This window comes from Panthera leo, chromosome A1, assembly GCF_018350215.1.
Source record: "Panthera leo isolate Ple1 chromosome A1, P.leo_Ple1_pat1.1, whole genome shotgun sequence".
NCBI classification, from domain to species: Eukaryota; Metazoa; Chordata; class Mammalia; order Carnivora; family Felidae; genus Panthera; species Panthera leo.
The window spans coordinates 196264655-196280476 of record NC_056679.1 but is presented as its reverse complement, the minus strand read 5'-3'; the positions used below and the strand labels follow the sequence as shown (position 1 = coordinate 196280476).

General features: G+C 57.0%; 1 protein-coding gene across 4 annotated transcripts in view; it reads right to left on the bottom strand.

Annotated features, from left to right (window-relative positions):
- Positions 1 to 1785: 1785 nt before the first annotated feature.
- The window catches only part of PDGFRB (platelet derived growth factor receptor beta), a 37555-nt gene continuing 23518 nt past the window's right edge, over positions 1786 to 15822 (bottom strand). For all 4 annotated transcript variants that reach the window (XM_042949314.1, XM_042949324.1, XM_042949332.1 and 1 more), the window contains 13 exons: positions 14229 to 14323; positions 13144 to 13276; positions 12490 to 12594; positions 12029 to 12139; positions 10613 to 10772; positions 9419 to 9579; positions 8777 to 8895; positions 8399 to 8521; positions 7556 to 7667; positions 7014 to 7113; positions 6389 to 6494; positions 5322 to 5554; positions 1786 to 3794 (listed from right to left, as the gene is read on the bottom strand). In XM_042949314.1, the coding sequence (XP_042805248.1) occupies positions 3623 to 3794; positions 5322 to 5554; positions 6389 to 6494; positions 7014 to 7113; positions 7556 to 7667; positions 8399 to 8521; positions 8777 to 8895; positions 9419 to 9579; positions 10613 to 10772; positions 12029 to 12139; positions 12490 to 12594; positions 13144 to 13276; positions 14229 to 14323 (1730 nt within the window). In that variant the 3' untranslated portion in view covers positions 1786 to 3622. The remainder of the gene's footprint in view (positions 3795 to 5321; positions 5555 to 6388; positions 6495 to 7013; positions 7114 to 7555; positions 7668 to 8398; positions 8522 to 8776; positions 8896 to 9418; positions 9580 to 10612; positions 10773 to 12028; positions 12140 to 12489; positions 12595 to 13143; positions 13277 to 14228; positions 14324 to 15822) is intronic.

The following is a 15822-nucleotide window of genomic DNA, read 5'->3' as shown; positions in this document are numbered from 1 at the left end:
AGACAGGGGTTGGGACCCAGGCTGCCCTACTCCCCAGCTCTGTCACCTTGGCTGAGCATTCTGTCTCCCTGAGCACTGACTTGGGAGTCAGCCAAGCCCAGGCTCCTATCTTATCCAAGTTTCACCTGTAATATAGGGACAGTAGTAGTACCTGGTTCATAGGGTCTGTGTGAGGGTAAAATGAGAAAATGGGTGTGAAGCAATAGGACAGACCTGGCATATAGAAACTGTTCAATAAATGGTTGCCAGCATTTTATCATCCTTTCCGACTTTGTGACATCATTAGCTCCATTTACTACTGGGGAAATTGAGGCCTGATGTGGTATAATCTACCCAAAGTCCCACAAGGAGCAGGCCTGAACTGGGGAGGGGGGGGGAAGGGGAGCCAAAGTCTCCTGACCTCCAGACAGAGACTTTTCCCATGAGCAAGGATAATCCCCGTCTGGAATGAGGGTTGTTTATTCTCTTTACAGGGCAGATCCGGGTATTGGCTTATTCATCTTCCACCACAGTCAGGAAAGAAAGGGTCACAGGCTCTGGGATTCTCTGAAACCAGGACCCCCAGGGGGGTGGGCTTTGTGGGGCCAGGCCATGTAGTGGGCGGGCTTTCCCTTGGCATGGCTCAGCTGCCCCTGAGTTGGCGGCTGGGCCTGTGAGTCACAGCTGCCCCACATCTCCATTCCTGTCCCCACTGGCAGCCGCAGCCCCAGACCTCTGGCAGCAGTCCAGAGACGCGAGCGGTAACAAAGCGAGGTGCCCGTGTTCCAGAAAGAGATGCCCCCTTCCCCGCATCAGAGAAAGCAAGCGATGGCCAAGATCACACAGTGAGGTGTGATAGATCTCAGACTGAAACCTGGTTCTACCTGAGGTGACCCCTGCCAGAGGGCCCAAGTGAGGAGGTCAGGAAGCTGTGGCCTGGGTCTAAGACGCTTGTGCTGGGGCCCATGCCCCGGTTAGCTCTATTGCCCTGGCCCCGTGCTGCTGCCAGGGTCTGTCAGGCCCGGGCTGGGCTGTGGAGCCTACGGTCAGGACAGAGCTGGCCAGCAGGCACCAGGATGTCTGGCCCATGCCGGCCCCGCACCACTGAGCGGCTGCAGTCGTGAGGGGCCTGGGGCCTGCTGGTCTGCACCCCTCTGCCCTGCCCTCAGAGCCATAGCTGGGCTCCTATTCCCTCGTTGGCCTCGCCCTGGCTGCACCCACCCCCGCCCACCTTCCTCTCTCTCTTCCTCTTCCTCTCTCTTGCTTGCCCTCTCTGCTCACTTCTTCCTGCGCTCTGGCCCCCTTGGGCGCCTCTGTCTTCCTTGCTCCCACTTGAGACCCAATCGCTAACTCACCAGGGCCTGGAATCTGGGCTGGAGCCGATGCCTCTCACGAGCCACACCAGCCTGGGCTGCGGGCGGAGTGGAGGGGAGGGCAGGGGGTGTCCCAGCTTAACAGACAAAGCCAAAGCACATGGTGGGGTGGGGTGGGGGACGCGGGAGGGACTCAGGTTTCTCCACATGAGCCTGTGAACAGTCCAGCTGGTCCCAGGGCCAGGCCCTGCAGAGCCGGAAGAACCTTTTCATTTCACACCTTGGAAAACCGAAGCCCAAGGTCCAGGCCATCCGGCTGCTAGCAAGGGGTGGAGAGAGTGTGAAAATCCCCATTTTACAGATGGAAATGAGACTCAGAACCGAAGGACCCTGTGTGGGGACACTGTGGCCGGGGATCAGCCCTGTTCACCCCATTTCATATCTGTCACCTCCCAGCACAGGGACTCAAACCCGTGAGAGACCACGAAGTCCATGAGTGAGAAGCACCAGGTTTAATATTAAAATCTTTCCCTTAAAAAAAAAAGTACGCAGATAAGAAAATTTGATGGCATATAAAATAGCACTTCTGCTGTATAAATGTGAGTTAATGTGAGTCCTAAAAATACTTGTAAACCTAGGTGATTACATCTTTGGTACCGTAGTGAGAACCCACTCCATCTCCTGGATGGGCAGAGGGGGCTGGTGCCCGGGGGCTGCTAGGCTGCCCTCCCCCCACTTCCAGCTCTCTTCCTGCCAACAGTCTTGGCTGCAGCCCTCGCTCCCCTGGCACCTCCAATGCCCCCTGGGTTGGGACATGGCTGGAAGAGAGAGTACAGTGAGCGGGCCTGGGCAGTGACAAAGCCATACCCCACAGTTACTCCCTTGGGGACCGGGCAGCTGGTGGGTGAGAAGGAAACCCCCAAAATATCTGCCTCTCGCACCCCTTCTCAGGTTCCCTAGAAAGCCTTCTTGTCCTTTCTGGGGGACCCCCAGACTCCTCACTGTCCATTATGTCTGTGGCACAGACCCGGACAGCTGCTGGAGAGGCAGACTGCGTGAGGTGGCCTGCTTTGCCCTCTCTGCCTCCTTTGTTCAGGAAGGCTCCAGAGGCGGTTGTGAGCCTGAAAGGGGTTCTGTAGTCTTCCCATGGGGCAGCTGCTGGGGGCTTTCCAAGACACTGGCTGTCACTTCGAGTCAAGACCTGGCCAGCTGGCCTTTTGGGACTTGCCCGGGGGCCTGGGGAAAGGGCACGGTTCCTGAATGCCCGGAGAGTGAGGCAGGGTCTGAAATCTCCCCAGACCCCAGCTGATGCCCAGGACGGAGGTTTGGGGCATTTGGCTTTGCTTCATCTGGGCAAGCGTGCCACCCCCTGGAATACTCTAGAATGTTCGTGCTGGCAGGACACAGGAAGTCACAGAGTCCACCTTGCTCATCTTTCAATAGGGCAAACAGGTCCGGAAAGGGTGAGGGATCCCTCCAGGGTCCCATGTCGAGTCCAATGCGCAGCCTGATCCACACGTGTGGACGTCTCTGGCGGGCCCACCAGCACGCTCATCACAGATGTGGGGCCCACCTGGCCCCGGAGACTCTGGTGGGTGAAGTAAGACTGGTGGTGACAAGGAAAAAGACCCGCGCACTTAGGGGGCCAGGAAGACACGAATGCAGGCACTTTGTATGGGGAGGTGTGTCCCAAGTGCCTGGGACAGCAGCTGTGGGCCAGGGTGTCCTGTACTTGGCTAGGCCCCCAGCATTAAGCGTGGATGGCCCCAGACCAGCTCGGGCCTGGGAAAGTGGAGACTGGCATTAAGGGGCGGTGGCTTCCGGATGAACACCACTGTCCAAGGCTGGGCCCCAGCTCACCAGGATCCGGGGATGCCAGAGTCCCTTCCCCAGCTCTTAGGTGGATGAAAGTGCAAGGAGAAGGCTACAGCTCCTTGAGGCGTAGCTGGCTGAACAGAAAAAAGCTAATCCCCCCCCTCTGGAACCCCGAGACTCTCTCTAGTGATTCCAGCCTCCCCACCTGTCAGCCAGGGAGAGAATCCCAGATTCTGCGTCACTGAGCCCGGCTTTCCCATCCTGTAGATGGAGAAACTAAGTGCCCTGGGAGAACCCTGGCCCCCAGTCACATGGCCTCCCCAGAGGCAGAGGGCTGGCCACAGCCCCTGCAGTCCTCTTGCCTCCTAAGCCAGCCCCAGCGGTTGGGTGCCACATGCCCACGGCAAAAGCTTTCTAGAAAGGGACAGCTGATGGGAGGCCAGGCCAGGCCGGGAGGCGCTGGGTGCTGGGAGGTAGAGGGGGAGCTCTGGGCAGGGCGAGGTGGGGCCAGCCCCCTACAGGAAGCTGTCCTCCGCCTCGGCCCGAGGCCCAGGGCAACATGAATCCAGTGGTGGCTCTGGCTCCACCTGGGGCTCGAGCTGGGGCTCTGGCTCTGGCTCCTCTTGGGGTTCCAGGGGGCTGTCACAGGAGATGGTAGAGGAGGTGTTGACTTCATTCAGGGTGGAGCTAGGAAGAGAAGGCACACGTGTGAGGGGCTGGGAGGGAGCCAGAGTAAGATAACAGCAATAATCAAGAGCTTCCTGTGGGTGCAAGCTTGCACCATGCACCTTACACCCTTTAGTTCATTGAAGCCTTGTAAAGACTACATAAGAGGGACGCCTGGGTGGCTTAAGGGTAGGTTAAGCATCTGACTTCGGCTCAGGTCATGACCTCACGGTCCGTGAGTTCGAGGGCCGCGTTGGGCTCTGTGCTGACAGCTCAGAGCCTGGAGCCTGCTTCGGATTCTGTGTCTCCCTCTCTCTCTGCCCCTCCCCCACTCACGCTTTGTCTCTCTCTCTCTCTCTTTCAAAACTAAATAAACATTAAAAAATTCTTAAAAAGAAAAAAAAAAAGACTACATAAGATAGGCACCACGAGGAAAGGGCTGATCAGAGAGGTTGTGTCAGTGGCCGACATCACACAGCGAGACTTTGGAGCAGAATATCCAGTTAGCTCCAAAGCTCACTCCTCACTCACCAGCAACTCCATTCCCTGCACTCCTGAAGCTGATCCCATTGGATCCTTCAGCAACCTCCAAATAGACGTGTGCTACTGTTTTCATTTTATAGTTGAGGAAACTGAGGCTTGGAAAGTGGAGGCAGCTTGTCTGAGGGCACATCGCAGGGCCAACATTCACACCTCAAGGTGTCTAAACTCTGAGCTTAACTCCTCTGCACACTGGCTACCAGGAGCCTTGGAACATTTGCTTCTTACGGAAGGTGAGGAGGGCCTTCTAGATCTTGTGTGTGCTCCCAGCAGCCGTGGGAGATGGGTCTCAGGGTGGCTGGGGGCAGAGCTGGAGCTGAAACCCAGCCTGTGGTCGCTGCCACTGCACCAGAGGGGGGGATCTGGTTTTGGGGGTGGGTCTGGCCTCACGGGGGACACTCCTCTCCAGCTGAGGGAAGATCCTGTTGGAACATGAAGTCCAGGCAACGGCTGGGCCTTCTTTCAACCACGCCCCCACCCCTACTGTAACTTCACCACATCTCAAGGCAAAAGTAAAACGTGAATCTCCTTCCCAGCCTGAATTCTGACCTCAGTTCCTGTGGGCACTATGCCTCCCACAATCACGCCAGGCTCCCGGGGGCCCTCGGGCCATGGTCCTGGAGAACAGAGCAGAGGCCAGGGCTGGCGATGACCCCAGAGTGATACACAGGCTGCCGGGGATGCCGATTAGATTTCCTACCTCTCCTTAGGGCCTGGATAGGACGAGAGGGTGGATGGCCTGTGGGGGCCACTTTTCAGGAAACAGCTACCTTGCAGCTAAGCCCTAGGCCTTCTGTCTCTTACCAGCCTGCCCTTTCCTCCTGAGGTCATCAAAGGTCAGATGAGTTCAGTTCTCTCTTCTCCTCACTGGCAGGAACAAGTGCTCACCCTAGGTAGCTTGCTTCTAAGGCAAGCCTGACGGCATGAACACACACACACACACACACACACACACACACACACACACACTGCACACTATTGCCTTGGGCCTCAGGCCACAGTGGCTACCTGGCAAGGCTGGGGGAACCCTCCAGGGGGCCCTCATCAGCAATCTCGGGTTTGGGGTCAGGCAGGGGGATGATATAGTCATTGTCACTCTCGTTGGGCTGCACAGCAGTGTAGAGCACAGAGCTGGTGTCCAGGGGGGATCGGAGTCCATTGAAGCCGGGAAAGCGGGCTTGGGACCGAAGGACGGCTGGGTGGTCGCTCCTCAGAAACTCCTCATCCACCTGCTGGTACTTCTGCTCCACAGGGAGGGAGAACCCAAGAGAGAGGGATGTTCAGACCAGAAATGCCCGTGGGGATCATCTAGCATGAGACTCTGACCTGGCCCCTCCTGCCTAAGGCAACTGGTGCTCAGAGAGGAAGGAGACCTACCCAAAGCCTCACAGCCGGGAGGCTCTCCCACCTGGCATCTCACAAGACCAGGTGAGCTCAGGGCCCCCCAGGGAGGGGGCAGTCGGCAGACTAGTGCCCGTGACCCTCACACTTCCCCTACTTCGTAGTAGACAGGTGTGGGCTCTCCCCCCGCCTCAACCTCCTTCAGTGGGGCCTCAGTTTCCCTAACTACTGAATGGTGACAACCCACTCCATCTCACCGGGCGCTGAGCTGGGACAAGATGTGTGGGGGGGGGGGGGTGTGGTTAGGAACGGACAGGGGACAGGGAGCGCGCATCACCCCTCCCTGTAACTCCCTCTGGTGGACAAGCCCTACTGGCTTCATTGGCCTCAAATGAGCCTGCAACAGGGTCCAAGCTGTCCGGCCCTTAGCAGACATGGAGCCTGGGGTTGTTCAGATTTCTGAAGGAGACCCAGGCCGTGGCATGGGTGCAGAGACATGAAAAGGGAGCAGGATGAAGGGGGCTGTAGGCATCGACTTCCAAGCAGGACGTCATCTCAAAAACCTCTGTGCTGCTAAAATAAATTCCACTCATAGCTCCAGCCCATCCCTTACAAGAACCAGCAGGGAAACAGGCCCAAGAGGATACAGGGTGGTCCCTCAAATACCAGCATGACACACAGAGTCAGTGTCTGACTTCTGGACCAGAACTCTCCATTTCGCTGCCCCGACATACCTTCTTGTACCCCTCACCCAGCAGCCTCTCGAGAAGCAGCACCAGCTGGGAGAAGGGAGGCCGGATCTCAAACTTCTCTTCCCAGCACTTCTGCATGATCTCGTAGCTGGGGAGAGGTGCACAGGGGGTCAGGGTCTCTGGCTCAGAGTCTGCCGCCTCCCAGAACGAGGTGGGTAATGAAGGGAGTTGGGGAGGACTGGTGAATGGGACTGTTTTTCCCGCTCCCTCAAGGCCCTCCCTCCACCGGTGGTTCCATGGGGTTGACCGCTCCTTGGTGAGCACACGGCCCAGGCAGGTCTGGCTGGTAGGAGTTTTCATGCCCTGCTCTGGATGGGTGGGCACGAGACCCCAGCTGAGCCCTTGACAGTCAGCTTGGGGCCTTTTACTCAAACTAGGGTGGAAGCAGTGAGGAGGTAGCCGTGTGACCTGAAATCCAGGCCAGCGCAGGGGACAGCAGAGACCAGGTAAAACAAGAGATTCCTGATGACGGCGTCTGAATGCCTAGATCCAGCTATAGCAAGGTTTTTCTAGCTCCCTGAACTAATCTATTTTCACCTTAAGCTGGCAACATTGGACATCTATGGTTTGTACCCCCCAAAAAAACTCTCCCAAAGGCTCCACTCACATTTCATCGGAGGCATGGGCAGGCTGGGCCATTCGGTAACCCCGCTTGATGGCATTATAGAACTGCTCGTTCATGGGCAGCTCTGGGTAAGGGGTGCCACCTGTCAGGGAGGAGAGACAAGAGATACACAGGCTCAGACGTGTTGGAAAAGTGGCAGGTGCCCTATTCTATGGCACAGGGAGAGGCACACCAGCCCTCGAGCGGGCGAGGGTGCGGTGGCCTCGGCACTGGGAGATGTGGCTCTTTTAGAGGCTCTGGACAGAGATGACCACCACCCCCAGAATCAGAGAACCAGAGGACGCCAGAGTCAAATAGACTTTTTGATGTCACTTTCAGACCCCTCGAGAGATGGGGAGGTAAAGAGACCCAGGGAAGACAAGGGACTTGCCAAGCTCACACAGCAGCGAGACAGCAGCAGCACTGTGACTCGAGCCAGAGAGCCCTGACCCCCCTTGCAGAGCCTGTCCCATGGCCCCACCAGGCTGGGGGTGTGAGTGGCCAGTGTGCCATGCAGCTGAGGGCTGGGGGAAAAGGAAGCATACCCAGGGTGAAGATCTCCCAGAGTAGGATCCCGAAGGACCACACATCACTCAGGGTGGTATAGAGGCTGTTGAAGATGCTCTCGGGAGCCATCCACTTCAGAGGCAGGAAGGTCTGTGGGAGGGCAAGACGGCACTAAGTACCAGGACGGCCAAGCCGCACTCTGCCTGGGCATGGGGAGGAGGTCTGGCCTCCTTACTTAGTAAGGCCCCGCGCCTTACTCCCCAGACCCTGAGAGCCCGCCTCTGCAGGCATACAGATCCCACACTCATCCCAGTGCTGGCCAGAGGATCAGAAGGCCATGTTTTTTCACCCACAAGCTGGTCACATGGCAGCCTCTACCCTAAGGAGGAGCCCCAGGGTCTGAGGCCTCTTACAGAACGGCCCTTCTTCCTGATCCCAGTAGAGGCCCTGGCCAGGTTGGCAGACAGCAGGGGCGCCAGGGACATGCCAAGGTGCCACCCAACTCTCACCCGGCCGCCTTAGATCTCTTGGGTCTAGAGACCCTCCATCTCTGGGGTTCACTGTCCCCTTGTGGAAAGTGGGAACATGAGTGGCACGCAGAATGGTCACCAAATATACACTTGACCTGCTTCCCTCTTCCCAGAACCCATTACAGCTGGTCCCTCGCCCCCTGTCGTGACCAGTGAATCTGAGCCCCGGGATCACCCTTACAACCTTAACATCTCTGCCCCCTCCTGCCCCATGCACAGCCGGTGGCAAAGCCTGTCACCACTGGGCAGGGTAGGCCATGAGGAACTCCGTCCTGACCTCCTATATGCCACAGCCACGCTGACCAGGAGGAAACCTGTTCCCAGGTCACACGGGTCAGGGAAGGTACTCACGCTGCCTTTGGAGATATAGTTCGAGTCCCTCATGATGTCACGAGCCAGGCCAAAGTCACAGATCTTGACCAGCTTGCCTTCACAGATGAGCACGTTCCTGGCTGCCAGATCTCGGTGGACGCACTAGGTTGGGGGAGATGGGAGCTGAGGCCTTGGGAGCAGTTGTAGGAGAAGACCTCCCCGTCAAGGGCTTTGGGGAGAATGCATCGCCACACAGGCATGAGAGGCCACGCGGTGAGGGCTTTGACTGTCCTCACCCACCAGAGTTGTGGTGAGGGGACATAGCTGCCATATGGAGCTATGTACTTGGAGGACCCTGGCTGGCTTGGGTTGCCCACCTCCCCATGACCCTGCTCCGCTCGCTGCAACCATACGTACGTTCTTGGAGGCCAGGAACTCCATGCCATTGGCCACCTGGTAGCTGAAGCCCACAAGATCTGTGTAGCTAAGCACCGGGGACTCGTTGATCAGAGTTGCCCGACAGGTCCTCTCAGGAGCTAAGAGAGAGAGCAGAAGTTCACCTACTTACTGTCTGTGTCTCCACATGGCCCACAGAACCCCCGCCCTTTTATTCACCGAGGCTGAATGTCCAATACAGGTAACTACTAACCCTCTAAGTCTCCCACAAAAGGAAAACAATTGCCAAATATCTAATGTAAACCTCTCCTACCATATCAGTGCTCTCATTGGCCGGAAAAGCCTTTGGCATTAGCCTGAGGCCTGGGCCACCTTTTCTCAGCCTGACCTGCCCACTTCTCAAGGACACTGCATCACCCTTGTGCCTGTGGTGTGCCAGCACCCCAGGAGGCCAGGTACTCCTCCAACCCAAGTCCTCCCCTCTGGATCCAGAAACAGAGGCTCCCGATGGGGCTCCACCACAGGACAGCTTTGGGCAGGTGGCTAACCTCAGTTTCTGCATCTATGAAATGGGTACAAGGCCACCTTCCTCCCAGTAAGAAAGGCTGTGATAAGAAAGCATGATTACATAGGCAAGGGGGCGGTGCATAGGCATGCACCCACCTGTGGGGACGTAGTTGTCATAAGGGGCCACGTAGCTGGAGGACTCGATGTCTGCATATTTGATTCCTCCTTTCATGTCCAGCATGGGCACGTAGTCCACCGACTCGTCCTTGCTCATGTCCATGTAGCCGCCGTCACTCTCCCCAGGCAGGGACACGTGGCTGGGGGAGAGAGGAACATCCCAGGAGGAGCCACAGGCTGTCCTTTTCCTTCCCTTCCCGCCCCTGCTCGCCCCCAGGGCCCACCGGGCGCTATTACTCAGGGATTTCTTCTTTCCACTCATCCTCCTTCAGCTAGTCACAACTTGAATGGCCACGCAGTGAGCTCTCTCAGCCAGCCTGTGGGGCCCTAAACTGGGCACTGGGGTGCTAAGAGGACACAAGACCCAGTGTGTGTCCTTAGGGAGCTCACACCTAGGCATGATCACAGCACCCCAGCATGAGGGTCATAAGAAGAGCATGAAGCAGGTGCCTTTCTGTGACACCATCCCACCGTGATGCCCTGGGAGGCCCCAGCCACAGCCCAGAGGCGGCAGGAATTGCCCTAATTCCCTGCAGCACCTGCTCCCCAGAGAGCTACGGGACCGTGTATACACGTGTCTCTAGAGGTAGACCAAAGACCGGAAGGAAATCGATCAAATGTTGGGGAGGACAGGGGTGAGCCATAATGTCTTTTAAGGATTTTCTGAAGTTATGCTTGTCTCTGCAATAAACCCATCTTGCTGTTGTCATCAGCAGAAGTAGGAAAAGTTACTTTTGGAAAAGAAGAAGAAAGACACTGCATTGCCCACGGGACACCGCATACCAGAGACTCCCAGCAGGGAGCAGAGCACCGTGTGCTGCGATGGGAGTCGGGCCTGGGACCGGAGAGCCCCAGGTGCTCACCGTGAAAGGAGAGGGTATCACGACACAGAGGGAGGGGCCGACGGGTCACATCCACAGAGAGTGCCCAGCCCAGGGCGGGACCCCTGCAGGCAGTCCGTAGCTGGCAGCCGACCCCACCAAGACCATCACCAGAGTGTTAAGCCAGTTCTGGGGGAGGCCAAGCCCCGGGTCCCAGACTGACCCTTGAAACAGCGCGGGCTCCTACACCTTGTCTGCCCACCTGGCCTCGGCCTCCGCCCCGGCCAGGAGGGAGCAAGCAGGTGCTCCTCGGGGCTCCCCGAAGATTCGGGTCCCCGGCCCCCTTTGGTACCTGGGCAGAGGGAGCCCCGCGGGCAGGGCGTTGCTGTAGAGCTCAGCGCTGGGAGGGCGGCGCTTGTCGGAGCAGCGCTGCAGGAAGGTGTGCTTGTTGCGGTGAAGGTAGTCCACCAGGTCGCCGTAGCGGCAGTACTCCGTGATGATGTAGATAGGTCCTAGGGGGGCACAGGCTCAGCGACAGTCCCCGGGGGGCCACAGACTTCCCATGGGGGCCCTGAGGCCGACCACCGGCTGCACGTCGGGAAGGCAGTGGGGTAAGACGGCCGAGAGGCTTTGGCACCAGGCGAACCTGGGTTCTCTTCCCGCCTCCGCGACCATGAGCGAGGTACTTATTCTCCCTGAGCTTCACTTTCCCCATCTGTTAAATGGGGCTAACCGCACCCACCTCCAAGGGCTGTCCTGAATGTTCCTAAGGTAACGCCTTCGTCGGCGCGGCTCAGGGCCCGGCACATGGCAAGTACACAGTGGTACATATCACCAACTTATTCTGGAGCCCCGTATATAAAGGAAATCAAGGCAACTATTTATTATCAGGTTATTGGATCCATTCAAATACAACACATTTACTTGAAGCCAATCAGTGGGAACGGGAAGATATTGATGAAAACAAAAATTTTGAAATGGGTGATCTTGCGGACATAAATTGGCCTATGTACGCAATGTACTTCTGTATTTTATTTTGGTTGCACAATACTGAGGAAAATTCCAAATCTCACAATAAGCAGCTGCAAACAACGATAACATTTTTTTTTTTTTTTACAGCCTAACTTGCAATCAGAGCTTCAAATAAACACACTGGCTAGAGAGGCTTTATTCTGTGATCTGAATGAAAGCCACTGCCAACCAGCATGCTGGTGGCCTCCAGTTGTAGGGATATAACTCACCTCACAGGGGCCGTGATTGATCAGTTTGTAAAATGTATTGTGAAAATTTAAAAATGTCAGAGGACCTGGGGCACCTGGGTGGCTCAGTCAGTTAAGCGTCCGACTTTGGCTCAGGTCATGATCTCTCGGCTCGAGAGTTTGAACCCCACATCGGGCTCTGTGCTGACAGCTCAGAGCCCGTTTCAGATCCTCTGTCCCCCTCTCTCTGCCCCTCCCCCACTTGCGCTTGCATTTCCCTCTCTCTCTCTCTCTCTCTCTCTCAAAAATAAGTAAACGTGGAGAAAAAATGTCAGAGCACCCCCGGGGTTTGGAAACGGCTGACCTGAGGAGTCTGTGGGCCTTGAAAGTGTTGTGATTCTGTGAGTTTGTAAACCCCACCCCCGTGTGGGTCTGTGAGGTGAGGGCAGGATGGGCGCAGACCCTCCAGCTGGAGTGTCTCGTTGTCTGTGGATTGAGGAGGGGTGGGCAGGGGCCAGGCCTGGGCTGCTGGCATTTTCCAGAATCCTCTGGGGGAGTGGTTTTGGTACCTCCTTTGGTGCAGGCCCCCAGCAAGTTGACCACGTTCAGATGGGGCCCAAGGTGACTCATGATCTTCAGCTCTGACATGAGGGCCTGCTTCTCGCTGCTGCGGGCTGTGGCTGAGGGGGAGACGGGGCCTCAGGCCTGCCCTGTCACCGAGGCCCCAAGGAGGCCCTTCTGCCCCACCCCGTGCTGGAAGACCCAGATGGCCGAGGGTGGTGAGGACCCACGTGCAGGGGGAGGAGAAAGAGGATGGGAGGACGGTCAGGGAGGGAAGGAGGTGCCAGGAGGAGGGGGCAGGATGAGGAAGCCTCTTAGCCAAAGCAGAATCTGGAGTGGTGCTGGCCGCCAGGAGACCGGACCGCTTGCGCCCAGCAAATCAGAATCAGGGAGTGCCTGGATGTGCGGGCAAGGGGCAGGGGAGATGTGGGGCCCAGACGTGAGGGAGGGGCAGGCTCCCAGGACTCACATTTCAGCATCTTGACCGCCACTTTCATCGTGGCCTGAGAATGGCTCAGGCCGTGAGCTGTGGCCTCCACCACCTGCCCAAAGGCCCCAGAGCCGAGGGTGCGTCCTGGGGTAGAGACAATCCCTCAGCTCCTGGCCCACCAGGAAACGGCATACCCCATCCTCTCTGAGGTCAATCCCCCAAGCCACCTGGACTTAAGGTGTTCCCCTAAAGGAGTCTCCTAAGATAAGACCTCAGCGTTTGGCAGGCCTTCCTGGTGTCTCATCTAAGTTCTGCCTGCTTTCTGGACCATCTTTTGTCCCTGGAAGCCTTCTTCCCACCCCAGAAGGGTGCTCAGCTCCTCTGTATGCCTCACCCTCTCCAGCTAGACTAAGCACAGGCCTGGCATGCAGGCTGTCTTCGATGAATACTTCCTCTCTCGCCACAAAGGTCTCCTAGCTCACAAAGGCACAGGATCATAGGACCTCAATGCTGAACGGTCCCTAGGGGACCACCTTGCCCATTATATGGCGGCGGGGACACTGAGGGCCAGAGAAGGCAGGACGGCAGCCCTAGGTCTCAAAGCTAGTCATGGCAAGGCTGGACCACACCTCAGACAGTCTTCCCCCCGACCTCAAGTACCCAAACTGCTCCACGACTACTCCCTGGACTGACCAAGCACAAGCTGGTCCCGTGGCAGCTCCCAGGTAGAGTCATAGGGCAGCTGCATAGGGTCCACGTAGATGTACTCATGGCCATCAGAGCTCACAGATTCAATCACCTTCCATCGGATCTCATAACGTGGCTTCTGTAGGACCGACACCAAGGATGGATCGTCAGAGGAGTTCTGGGCTTTGGGGCCCACGAGCCTATAGCCCCTTACGGAACAGATGGAGCAGGAGCCCCTGAGGCCAGGGAGGGGCAGAGGCATATTTGAAGTCACACAGCAAGTTACTGATAAAGCTCAGCTCCGTGGGCTCAGTGAGAACAGATGACAACAGGCCTTAGCTGGGCAGTGGCTGAAGAGGGGCTAACGGCCAAGGGCCCGGCTCATCAGAACCTCTTACCAGCTTCTCTCAGAGCATTGGCTGCTCCCCAGATGGGCATAGAAGGGCAGGCAGCCCGGAAATGGACACAAGCTAGGGGCACTTGGCTGGGTATGGACAGCCCCTCCCCATGCTGGGTCACTCGCAGCGGGAATCTCAGAAGGATGTAAGCTTAGAATGTCGAAATCATAGCATGTTGGAATCACAGGATTGGAATCATAGAATGATAGAATCATGGGTGCTGCAATCTTAACTCGGGAATCTTAAAACGTTGGGATCGTAGAATAATGAAGCCACAGAACAGGGCATTGAAATCACAGGTTAATAGGACGCGAACGCATTTCATTAGAATCCTGGGAGTCTCTGGGGGTGAGAGGTGGAATTCTGGAGTCCACGGTCCACCCAGAAAGTGCCTTGCCCTGTGGCTGGGAGGGGCAGGACTGATGTCCAAGTAAGACCCAGGAGGGCAGAGCAGGGGCAGGGGACCCCAGATGGCCTGGACCAGGCCTGAGATGGCCCTTGCTGCTGGGGGTGGAGGCAGCTCGGACACCGGTGCCATTCTATATCATTTTACACCTGCCCTGTGTGCTGGGCTGGGACGTGGACAGATCCTATAACATTCAAGGATGGCAGGGGCCTCCGTGCAACAAAAAAAAAAAAGGAAAAGAAAATAGTGTACCAGTCTGCACCCATTAAGCAAGGATGGGAGATTACCTTCTGCCAGAGCATGATGAGGATGATGAGGGAGATGATTGTGAGGACCACCAAGGCCAGGATGGCCGAGATCACCACCACCTTGAAGGGCAGAGCTGGAAGCAGAGACAAGAGCTGGCCATAAGCAAAGAGGGAGCTTGGCAGCTGCCCTGGCCACCCCTCACCCCACCTCCAGAAACACGAACCCTCTCTGCTTGTCCCCCTCTCCATTAACCATACCCGTGACATCAGACTCACAGCCCCTCCCTCTGGGCCAGAACTTCAGCCTCTCCCATAAGTACCCACGTCCCTAAGTAACAGCTGTAGCTCAGCTCACTGTGGGCCCCCATATCCCTCAGCCCTTGCAAGGATCAGTCTGGCCTGACCACGTGTGACATGTCTGACCAGGCCTGACGTGTCTGCCATGGCTTCAGACTAGATGCCAGCTCCTGATGACCAGACTCACCTCACCTCTGAATCTCTGCCCTTGCTGGGGCTCTCACAGCTGGGACAGAGCCTGACCAAGTGGCCAATGGACTGAGTGACTGAGCTCACACAACCTGATGAATCCAGACTGTTTCCTCCTCTACTTCCCCTGAGTACCCAGTGGCATTGGGGTAGTGACAGTAGTTATAAGGTGTATCCCCCAGGGAGCAGGGGTAACCAGGTAGGGCTAACTCTGGGCCCCCAAGTCCCAAGTCTCCTCCCTAAGGCCTCAGCCTCTTTGCTGCACAACTTCCCATTCTTTCTCCCTCCCTCTGCACCCACCCAGGCCAGACCCTCATCCCCCCCTGCCCTGACCCACTGGCCACCCATGGGTTCCCTGAAGAACTCATTCCCTCCCCCTCTGTCCCCCACCTGCCCCTCTCGGCTCCCCTGGAGGCCCTGTCCCTCCTCCCCAGGGTCTCAGACCAACATCACTCCTCTCCTCCTTCTCCCCACCAGGTCACACATCGCAGTCCTGGGAAGGAAGACTGAATCTTCCAAGGAGCCATCTGAGTACAAAGAAGAGGCTTCATCCAGCCATGGTCGTTTCCCCATGAGCTGGTACACAGCTTCCCCTCCAGGTGGCACATGAAAGATTTACTCCTGTCTCGCTCCAAGTTGGTCAGCAGGTGCCCACTTGCTCAGGGATATATGTGCATGTGTGTACGTGTGAGTGAGATAAGGTATGAAAACCTCCACCTATCCCATCCCAGGGTGGGGGGCTGGAGGCAGCTCTGCGTACAGAGACACATGTGTGGGCCAGCTCACCGACCTGTCAAAATGCCTCACACAGCCCTCAACGCTCTGCTTGCGCTGGCTTCTGCCCACCCCTGCAGCTCCTCCTTTACCACTCCCTTGCCTCTGTCTCCTCTCTCCAGCCCCTAAATCACACACATACTCTGTGCTCCAGCCAAGATTTCTCTGATCCCATCGTGCCTCTGGGCTCTTGCACAGGCCACACATTTTTACCGGAACACCATTCCTCATCAGCTAACTCCCAGGTTATCTTTTCAGGTATTGACCTAAAGCTTCCTTTTTCCAGGACACTTTCCTGAATCCCATAGCTGGACATGGAGCCCCCTCCTCTCTCTAGGCTTTCCCCCACAAAGTACTGACCCCGGCAGTGGGA